Genomic DNA, 11,449 nt, shown 5'->3' with positions numbered 1-11,449 from the left:
AGAGGAGGGGGGTAAAACACAGTAATCAGAATCGCGCTATGTAAAACTGTAAAAGAAGATACACTAATATTAGCCATTAACACAGGTAAACCCGCAACGATCGTAGAGGAGCAGCCCGTAGGATTGATAATAATAGTAAGGATGAGGGAACAGATGGCCCGAAAAAGAGGACGAAGGAGGAAGAGGGAGGGTGATGTACGCCCGTTTGTAAGTAAGAAAGCAAATGCAAATGATCAGTTAGCAAGTAAGTGATGAATATCGCGCGTTGTAAGTGTGCGGCGACGGCATGTGGTAGTGTTTGTTTAGTTTTTGCAATTGCGTGCGCCGAACGAACGTACGAAGAAATGCATCCTCCGCGCGCCTGGTGGTTATAATAAGCGGCTCTCACTATAATAACACACTTTCGAAATATAAATAGTGATCGTGAATGGAGTAATATGCATTGTGAGGCATTCATGAAAGACGCGAAATCAGAGAAAAAGGGGGTTGCGGTGGGCGCATGCTTGTTCTCTAGGTTAAAGCAATAGGTGACGATTGGGAGAGGGAAGAGGGCGGGGAGGGTGGTCTTTTTGCAAGCAAAGAAACAATAGTGTTACTCTTCAGTGCTGTTCTATTTCGCGCTTGTTTCGACATGGTTTGGGTTTTGTTTAGTTCTCACCTCGTATGGATTTCGTTTGGGAAAAGAGAGTCTCATCATGATCTCGACCACCGTCGTTGCGTGCACTATACACCAGTGTTTCACATGCTTCAATCTACACCCGGGGTAGAGCAATTCATTGTCCTTCCCACCATTGGCCCCACCACGGAACACGGAATATAATCGTTGTTTGACAATTCTCCTTCTACAAAAGAGCTCTGAGCTTACCGCAATAGTTTAAACATAAAATGCCACCATTTTAACGTAAATAAATATCATCCCGCAATAATGTTACCAACAATAACGAATTTCTAATTCAATGTTCTATGGGCTCTCTGCATATCAAGCAGCCGATAACAGTCTCCCCATTTTTTTATGAATTTAACAAAACCCGCGTACCCACCACCAAGAAAAGAGGGCGATCCCTTAACTGTATCCACTTCTCCCTGTGTTTGTATAAATTGATTTCATGGTTCATCTTAGAATTATAGTTTCCTCTCGCCTTGGATTTAACAGTAGTGTGTACGATAAATGAAGAATAATATGTACAGCGAAGGATGGAGCGGACGGACGAAGAAGGATATTTCAACCCGTTTTTGTGTTTCTTGTACATGACGCGATCGCGATCGTAGCAGTAGTGATCTTTCGCGTTAGTTACATATTGCTTTCTGGTATGTGTGTTTTTTTTAATATCACTGTTATCTAAATTTAGTTCAATGTTAAATGTTTCTTTTTCCGACGATCCGGGGGTCAATAGGATATGTCCTGTACAAAGAAGTAGGTCCACAAGCATGCGTGTGTGTGTGTTTGTTTGTTTGTTTAGTGAGTAACAGCAGCGGAAGGGGCCACACAATATGAATGAATGCACCACAATAAGCAATAGAACTAACAACGGCGACAAGAGCAGCAGGGAGATAAAACCTGAATACAGGAACTCGCTTGTGTTATCCGGATATGTGAGTTGTTTTTTTTTCTTTTTGCATAATTTTGCGTTCTTTTTCAACTGTGTACGAATCACTTGTGAACCGTGTAATCGTTTAGTCGATTCGTTACTGTGTTCTACAGGTTTTGCTTTTCTTTCTTGAGCTTCGGCGGTTAAACAAGAACGCGCAAGAAATTTTCAAATTTCCCCTTTTTTGGAATCGCGTTTTGTAGTAGAGAGAAACGTTCACGCCTAGACTCGTTTGAGATGATGTTTAAGTTGGTGAAAAACGAAACGAAAAAGCGGTAGAAAACGGCCAGAAAGTGCGAACGGTTAGAGGAGCGTAATGGTGATAGCGTTAGAAAAGCGGAAGGGATACGATCAAACAATCGAGTTCTAACGAGAATCGCACGAAATCGGAAGGAAGATTGTAATTTAGAGAAAAGAGGAAAAAATGATTGTGAAAACCGATAGTAGCACGTAAGGCACGAGTGTAGCAGCAATGGAGTTAGGTTAAGTTTGGGAACAGCAGAACGGGAGTGTAGGGTTGGCAAAGAAAAACACACACACACACACATACTAAAGATAATAAGGCGAGCAGGAGAGGCAACGGTGGTCGTGACTGGGGGAACTTGGGGGTTGGTATAGGGAATTTAAGTAGTACAAGCCGTAAGCGATCGATCATGCACGATTTAAAGTTTGTAAGATATGTAAATCCTCTCTTTCTTTGGTTCTGCGTGCCACACATACACTCACACCTCTATATATTGTCCTTTTGAACATGTTCTTGATCTGCTCAGGTTTCGTGATTAGTGGTTAATAGTAAAAAAAATAAAAACCATGATCACACTCCTCCTACTGCGCTATACTGGGACGGATATCCGGTGAAACCAAACAGACACATACACACGGTAGAACAGAACATATTAATTACACTGTTTAATAATAATAATCAACCGCAAGCCTGTCCCGCTGTACCGATCAACCAGTTTCCCCTCTTCCTGGCCCCCCAGGTCCTTTTGGTTCCTCTTCCTGGTCCCCCAGGTCCTCTTCCCAGGCATGAGGAAGAGTATGTGGAATACGGCTTTAAGTTAAGTTGCAAGATGTGTGAGGGTGGGATGTCCTTTGTTTTGGAACACCCAAAACACACAGAGCGAGGAATGGCGAGTGTACAAGCGGGGCGTATATAGGATGGTGTTGGAACAGAAAAAGAGCATATATAAATAATGGCGGGAAGTTTGAAACGTGTGCGTTGAGATGGTTCGTGTATTTTAGGCTATATTTTGTGAAATCACTGTGAATAATCGAAAACGAATTGTACGAATTGAGAAGAAACAGAGAAGGGAAGAGAATACGCAAAAAAGAAAAGAAACAAAACGCGAAACAAAGAATGTGCGCAAGAAGGCGGAAAAGAAGAGGAAAAAACACATAAAATAAAGGGTGGCGCTGGTTGAAGAAAAAAAAAACAAAACGAAAACACAAAAGAAGATAATGAAATGGGAGACGCAAAACAAACATAATAAGGAGAAAGCAAACGGAAATAAAATAAACATTTAATTTTAAACAAATTCGCTCGTTGTGTTTTTTGTATGTTTTTTATCTATCTTCTTTCTCTCTCCCTCTTATTGGATTGGTTTGTTTGTTCTGTTCTTTGCTAATTGTTGTTACAACGTTTTTTTTGTAGAAAAGCTTTCCATTCATTTACAAAACTAGAACAACACATATCGGGTTTGATCGATTTTCGTTACCGTATAGCACGTACAACCAGGAGTATATCACAGCAAAAGGGTGTTGTGGAAGACTTGAGTCCGTGTAGTGTGTTTTTGGACATTTTTAGAACATGCTGTCCTAATAATAATAGTTGTGGGAGAGATTATGAGAGAGAGAGAGAGAGAGAGAATGTTTAAAACTTGGAATAATAAAACATTGACCTTCACATTGTTCGCATAAGTTTTCAGGTAATACATTGTTTGCAGGGGGCAAAATGCCTTCAGTCGTTCACTAATGTTACGCTCATTTAAATGAGAGCCTATCAAACTACTGGAATATCCTACAACGAGTTTGCTTACAAATGTATAACAACACAATGCTCTCTACTACTGGCACTCACATTTACATTTACTCTACCCTCTTACGACTATTTAGTGTAATTTTATAGTATAGATTAGGCAACGTTTTAAAATGCTTACCTTTTTGTAGTTCGTGTTTACGACGAAACAATCGTCTCATGGCATACTGTGTCAGCTCAACCCTCCCCAATTTTTTATCTAACAGTTAATTCTGCGTCATTCAACAGGATGTTATAACGTAACAGTAACAACGCGATAAACCCAACTAAAATCGAGTCTCTTTGTCCTATTCATAATTACAATTTTGTGTAAAAGCAGAGGGATGTATGTACCATTTCGAGGGCTGATTGATAATTAATACAATGCGTGTCTTAGCGTATTGGGAAAGCTTGTCCTTTCATCGATCGCACACCCCGGAGAGTTCCCAGCAGGAATAATTGATTCCATCCAACCACCGTTGGGTTTCATACACAATTCCTCCCTTAGGACGTTAAGAAGTTAATCCTGTTGGGCATTGTTTTCTTTATGGAGTATTATTCAGGCTTATTCTGTTCTTGCGCAAACGAGATGTGTCGACGTCGAGTTGAATATTGTTAAGAAAATAGGAGCTACTAGGCTACTAAACTATCGCGGAATTCTATTGCTGTTTCGAGGTTGCCATAGAAATGTGTCTGTCTAGTAGAAGAGTTCTATAAATAAAGCGAAATCGTTTTTTTTTTTTCGATTCCAGAGTCTCGATTTAAGCCACTTGTTCTCAATATCAAAATGCTAGTTTTGAAGAAAAATATTTCAGTTTTCTGCAATGACCATTTGAGATGACTGATATGTGTTAAAAATTAATTAAAGAAAGCCATTTAACCAAAGCTGACGGACCAAATAAAAACAAACTATAATTCAATTAGAAATTAGACTAGAATAAACCATTTCCTATGATTGTCTATGAAGAAATTCCTTATTTTTTATGGCTAACATTCAATTTTTTTTAAGCGTATTTTAAGGTCATCTCTGAGAGATTACTCTGACTGTCGCCTACTGTGACGTCGACTGCCCGTCTCGTTTGATTTTTCATACCAGATTTTTTTTTTACAAGCAACCATATTTCAAAAAGCAATCGAGTCAAATTTCTCGACTCGACCAAGGTGCCTAGATAGACTACAGGTGGGTCCTTAGCTGTGTTTTTGGTGGCCATAATGGATGGAGATTTCTATGGAGATTGGCACATATGGCGCAAGGATTGCTAAGGGCTTTGTATGAGTTGCTAAGTAACTGTGGACTCCCTAGCTGTGTAATGAAAATTTGTCGAAGTACACTGTACGCAACGACCTGTAGTAATTTATGGACCTTGGACCCGACTAGGATCGAGAATCCCCATAACAGGATAGAATAATTGAGTTTAAAATTGTTACAAAAGACACATTATATAGTAAATGTTTAGACATTCTGCGAATCGGTACGTCCTCATACGTTCAACATCTTATTAATCGATACACGGATCACGGAGTAGTTTAACAAGCTTGTTAAAAACGTCCAATCACAATAGTACTACTTTGCTAAGCCCAAATTTCTTCCACAGTGTCTTAACAATATTGTGAACCACTTACAACGGTATTAGTTTGCATTGCAGGTTTCTGACATTATAATATAACAATTAAAAAATAATAAGTTATCAATCTACGAGTATGCAAGTCAACTGCTGCCCGTCCCAAATGTTTAAAATGGCTTGAATGTAATGAGATACGTTCACAGTCTTAGAGACAGAGAGTTCAGTCTTGCCTCGTTGCATTCCCTTTCTTCGCGTACAGTTCAAGTGTGTAATGCCCTTACAAATATGCATTTGCAAAAAAAAATCCTTAAATATGACTGATATGTTTCTTTGTTCCTTCTTTCTTTTTGGTAAAACTAGACGCAAGAGATAACGCGCTACACGCATTGTACAAATAACGAGAATGATAAATACCAAGAAGAGAGCAGCTCGTCTAATAACGCAAAGTAATAAATTTACAAAAGGTAAAAGCGTCTAGATGGTAGTTTTCGTAATAATACTACATACATATAAAGCTCGTCAGTAAAGATAGAACGCGTTTTGTACACTTTACTTAATTCTATCTGTTGTCTTTGCTATACTGTACAAATCCCGTCGTACAATTTGATCTTGTTTTTATAAAAAGAAACAGGACATAGGTTTTCTGTCATTACAACACAGCCTTTATACATAAAATGTGGGGCATATGCTTGGGCATCGTGAATCATGATACAAATGGATTCTCGATACCGCCTGTGCTCGTCCTTTAACTTCTCCCCCAACGTCCATTGATCAAAGGTACATAAATGTTACATACATACACGCACTTGCTACACAGTAACAAGTTTACATCAGTTTTAACACCGACATCGCAATATTTGTTTGATTCCTCAAAAAAGATGAGTTGGCTTTTTCGGGCCGACGAAGATCGGGGTACAGTAAGAAGCTCATTTGCTCTTAAGGGCAGCTTACAGTGGAATGCACCGTTTTCCACAAATGCCGCGGTTACATTTGGCCTTAACAGTATTAGATATCTACGTTTCGTGTTACAAAAGACCTTCTAGGATTTTTGATAATTTTACAATATGTTCGTCACCGTTACTTCAGCTCCGCTTTGTCGCAACATGTTTATGTTTCTCTAGTCCCTTGCATTGCCTCAGCTGGAGTAAAATTATCAAACAGTTTTTACACTTCTTCCAGCCAAGCATCTCTATCTAGCTGCAGTACTAAAATAAACAACAGTACTCCCAAGCACGCTCTCACACAAAGTGCTTATTCAGTCGTCGCATGTGCGATCTGTCATGGGTTTTTTTTTACAACAAAACTAAACGAATAAACTAAAATAAAGTCATACCGCCGTACAAAAATTAGTCGAAGTACAAAAAGAAAACATGTGTTGGGTTTTCGTAAAATAAACAAACAAAAAAACTTAGCTTAAAGATGTGTGACACAATACATTACATTGGTTTTTCATTCGTAATACGTTCTCTCTGTGCAAGACTAGTGTGGTAATAATAATAATAATAATAATGATAAAGGGAGGGACAGAATACACAACACGGTACACAAAATTTGCACATTTTTTTTCTTTTTTTTGATTTTTTTTCTCTCTGATTACGTTTATAATTATTGACTTCAAAAAGAGGGATGTGTTACAATCTTCTTTGCGGATCAGTAGCGTCGTCATCGTCGAGTCGTGCGTCACTGTCACAGCAACACGTGGCCTCCTCCAGCATTACCCGCTTGCCGCTGATGATTACTGCTGCTGCTGCTGCTGCTGCTGCTGCTGCTACAGCTGCTGCTGCCGCTGCTGCAGCCATCAGGAAACTACTGCCGCCGGGAAGTGCTGGGAGTCGTTGCGTTGTCAATGCTGAGTCTGCTGACCGTTCAAGATGCACCCACTGCCGTCGGGCATGGATCGTACGTAGCAGGATGTACACACGGAACGCACACGACCCGCAAGGAGTCTTCAGGAGTTGTAACAGATCTTTAAACCACTGACGGAACAACACTCACACACACACCAAACACACGCGCGCATGCTTGCACACAACACTGTTGTCGCTGCACCAGATTGTCATTCCTGTTGCTGCTTGCTTAGAGGAACGCCAATGATGGGAAGTGTACTCTGCTAGTAGTAGAGCGGGATGGATGTATAGTTTGAATATATATTGATGCTTCCTCTTTGCCGTTGCGCGCCTTAAATCTTTGTCACCATGCCTGCGCTCCGATGCGTCCTTCTCTGCGTTACATTTAGCTATGTGGCGTATTATTATGCTCTCAGATGCTTCCCACGTCTCATTTTGGTAGAATAGTTATAGTGCAAATGGAATTTAAAAAAAGAAGATACATTCTCCGTCTAAACACTTTGCATACAGAGAGACGATACGGCGGCGCTTTTGTAAGTGCAACGAGATCAGGGGGAAACTCGAGAGCGTCGTGCAATTAAAACGTGTATATGAGATATTCTTGTTTCACAATGAACTTACTACATTTTGCTCCATGTTTGGAACGACTTTTGCACTAATTTTATACAAAATAGAAACCAAAACTTCAAATTAAACTACTTTCAAAAACTTTGGGCGAGATGTGGGGAAACATCGATACATATATAAAACTGGGGGAAGTATTACGGGGCAAAAGGATCGGGCTGCGGACCGTGTGTGTAGTTCATTTTGTTTCACATTAACTTCTCTCCATGGAAATGGGAACTGAACTGTCAAAAAAGACAATCGCCCAAAAACTTTAGAATTCAATTGTAGTGTAGCGTTGCAGGAATTTTGAGGCAACCAGCTAGTTCCGTTTTGCTAGTAGCGTTCGAAAATATAAGGGTTCATTTTAGCACTACTTAATGCCGTGATCGATGATCTTCACGGCGCTCGCGGTCGCGATCGCGCTCCCGCTCACGATCCGACGAACGGTAGCGATCGTCGTTGTAGTACCGTTTCGACGAGCTATCCGTTGCGTTATCAGTGGCCGGTTCCGGAGATTTCCTTGGGCGAGATCGGCGAGAGCTAGTGACAAACGGTGAGAACAAACGATATAGTATAAAGCTTATAGATCTTCCGCGGCTAGGCAAGACCATCCCGCACCCGCTTGCGTTAGAGTTGGAAGGTCATTGCCGTGAATCATGCGAACCAAAACCACCCAAAGCAGCACAGCCGTATTCACTTACCCATCACGTTCACGGTCACGATCCCGATCACGCTCACGCTCCCGCTCGCGATCGCGCGAACGTTCCCGGTAGCGTGACGTTGACCGCTCCCGGCGCTGGCGTCTGTGCGAGCGTTCGCGCGACCGGGAACGCTCTCGCCGGGTGTAGCTCTTCGCCTCGATGCCGTGCAGCGTGTCTTGCAGCGAGACAATCAAAATCTTACACCGTTCGTCTTGAGCCACCTTGGACTGCTTGATAAGCGAGATCGCCGTTTCCAGTGTTTCGGTTGCGCTTGAGTATTCGCCAGCAGCGGCATCCGATACGGCTCTGCAAACAATGCACGAACAACAAAATAAAGAGAACATGAGCATCATAAGAGGGCATGAGTTGTTTGATGGTGAGTTTAGAGTAACATTACAGTAGTGCGGCTTAAACATTGCACTTTACCTCGCGATGGCGGAACTACTGACTGTACGGTTCCTGGTCATAATCTCCTCGAATTCGGCTTCGCTCAGCTGCGGGGTGATGACCGGATGTTCAGGGAATCCGCCTGGCGCACCCGGCGGCTTGCCACCCTGTACCGGCCATGGACCGCCCCGTGGAGCTCCACCACCCTGTGGGTTGAAGTGTTGCGGCGGTCCCCCGCCCTGTCCCTGTGGACCGTGCGGCGGTCCGACGGGGCCACCTCCATTGGGATGATTCGGTGGGCCACCGCCCTGATTAAAGAACGCCGGATTCACGTGCGGGGCAGGACCTTGCGGTCCCGGCGGCCCACCCATCGATCCGTGATGGGGAGCGCGCGGTCCGTGTGGCCCTCCCTGCATGTGCGGTGGTCCCTGTCCGGGGCCACCAGGATGACCCGGCGGGTAACCACCGTGCATGGGCGGCCGGTTCCATTCCGGGCGTGGTCCACGTGGCATACCGTTCGGCGGTCCTTGGAACTGTGGAATAATGAAGAGGCACAAAACAAAAGAAAGTTAGTGACAAAATGCACACAACACAGACACGATCGGATTGTATGGAGTTAGCGAAATGAAGCGAGTAAAAGACGTTAACGATTTGCTGATATAACTTGCCATTTGCGGCCTGTGCTGCATTGGGCCTGGACCCCCCGGGCCGCCTGGTCGCGGACCGTTCATTCGTGGCGGACCATTCCATTGGTTTTGATTCTGGAATCGAGGCGGTTGCTGCGGTGGTCCATTCCCTTGATGCATTGGCGGTCCCTACGAAAGATGGTGTCATGGCGGATGAAACTTACACTTCGAACTAGATGGGGCGGCGCAGCAGGCCCGACACTTACCTGTGGTCGCGGTGGCCCGCCCGGTCCGCCGTGCGGTCCCTGCATGTGCATCGGTCCGGACATGTGCGGGTGCGGTGGACGCATGCCCGGCGGCATATTGGGGTTCATCATCCGTGGCTGCGGTCCGCCGGGACCGCCCATACCACCTGGTCCTCCCGGTCCACCAGGACCGCCACCCGGAGGCCCTCCCGGCCCTCCCATGCCCGGTCCTCCGTGGCCGCCACCTGGTCCGCCCGGGCCACCCATCGGCATGCCGGGTACAGGCGGTCGCGGTCCATTGCTTTGCCCTGGTGCCGGTGGCGTGGGTCGGGTTTTTTGCTGGCTTTCGAACTGATTCAGCGCCTGCTTCGTTGGCAGTGTCACGACCGGATTCTGACCGTGCAGTTCCTTCTTCGGTAGTCGTTCCATTACGAGCCGCATGCTGTTTTCCGAACCGAGCGAAATCACGCAGAAACCCTTCGATTGTCCATTGGCACGATTCTCGAAGAACTTCACCTCCTGGAAATCGTTCACGCCAACGTCCGCGACCGAGTCGGTGATGTCCTGGTCCGTCGTCCACCAGGGCAGATTGCCCACGTACAGCTGATGACGGCGTGGAATGTGGCTGAGCGACCAAGCCCCGGGATGATGGTGGTACGAACCATTCGTATCGACACCGTCGCCCCGGTCCATCGACGGGCCTCTGCCCGCATTGTTGCGGTCCCCGGATGGTACGATTACATCGTCGTACAGGTCGCCACTATCGCCACCGAAATCGTCCTGCAAAAGTAAGCACAATCCCGTGTAAACAACCGACCGACTCCCAGGACTACACGCAAAGTTTTCCACTTTTTCTGCAACAAAAACATTTTGCTTCCTCCTGCGACGCACATACACGCATACAAACACACACACGCAGTCTTATGCACTTCCCACAGGCACAAACTTCAAGCTACGGCGGGATGAGATACCAATTGTGCCAGTCCCATTGCGGATGGAAAATGGCTTACGCACAGCAGCCGCTCCAGTTTCACCGTCTACTTACATTGTTTTGCGCGTAATCCTGGTCCAAATCATCGGCGTACAGATCGATTTCAACGCCATCGGCCATCTTTCTCTGCTTCAGTCAGCGCGACTGTGTAAAGCTCTTTTACACCGTCGATGACACCACACCACCACACGGACAGCACACAGGCAGATATAGCGGCCCTCTCTGCACTACCACCACTACAAATTACCAGCGATACAAAAACTGGCTTTTCCGCTTCTTCTGCACTTTGCCGGTCTTCCCTCTGCACACAGCGTTACTTTCAACTATCTTTGGGGGACAAAATACTAACGCTCTACCACACTTTTCATACTTTACTTGCGCGATGAAGTAAACTGCAGCGTTTGATGGATACCAATTGCACGAAAAAGTACTTTCCTCAGTGGAGAAACTTATTTTTTCCGACGTTCGACATTTGTCAGTCCGGCTGTAGCCGCTGTTCGTCTGTGGAGATGTGCGCCCGGAGTCCAAGCAGCAGAACCATCTGCTCCGCCTTGATGATGGATTGATAGCGGTCCGATCCGGCACACTGGGTAAATCAAAACATCCGCAGATATTTGCCCACGTTTTGTTCCCTTGAAAAGTTCCAACCCTATTACGGACGTCACACGAGGCGTAAACTCAAAAAGTTTACGCTTGATTTGTATGGGAGAGCGTAAACTTCCTGTCAAAAGATTTCAGGGTTGTATGGCTGAAATTCAGTTTACGCCAAAGTTTACGCTTCGTGTGACGTCCGTATATGGCTGAACTATTTTTTGCGATCGTTATTATAATTTTCTTTCCAAATGACACTGCACATGCATAGCAATGACGTTTTT

At 44.6% G+C, this 11,449-nt stretch overlaps 2 protein-coding genes across 3 annotated transcripts in view; both read right to left on the bottom strand.

Annotated features, from left to right (window-relative positions):
• Nucleotides 1-11,449, bottom strand: part of LOC120949177 (carbonic anhydrase 2) — a 221,145-nt gene that overhangs the window by 91,698 nt on the left and 117,998 nt on the right. The window lies entirely within an intron of this gene.
• LOC120951991 (cleavage and polyadenylation specificity factor subunit 6) lies at nt 1,021-11,075 on the bottom strand. Of its 2 annotated transcripts, XM_040371032.2 has the most exons (6): nt 10,629-11,074; nt 9,605-10,363; nt 9,381-9,527; nt 8,752-9,245; nt 8,326-8,631; nt 1,021-8,164 (listed from the first exon to the last, which is right to left on the bottom strand). In XM_040371032.2, exons 1-6 carry the CDS (start codon nt 10,692-10,694, stop codon nt 7,999-8,001), a joined length of 1,938 nt encoding a protein of 645 aa, XP_040226966.1. In that variant the 5' UTR covers nt 10,695-11,074; the 3' UTR covers nt 1,021-7,998. The 2 variants fall into 2 exon arrangements, with proteins under 2 accessions (XP_040226966.1, XP_040226967.1); XM_040371033.2 differs by lacking the exon at nt 9,381-9,527 and having other exon boundaries at nt 10,629-11,075.

The sequence above is a fragment of the Anopheles coluzzii genome, chromosome 2 (genome assembly GCF_943734685.1).
Source record: "Anopheles coluzzii chromosome 2, AcolN3, whole genome shotgun sequence".
NCBI classification, from domain to species: Eukaryota; Metazoa; Arthropoda; class Insecta; order Diptera; family Culicidae; genus Anopheles; species Anopheles coluzzii.
The sequence above is the reverse complement of the archived record's forward strand: the minus strand, read 5'-3'. Positions and strand labels throughout refer to the sequence as shown.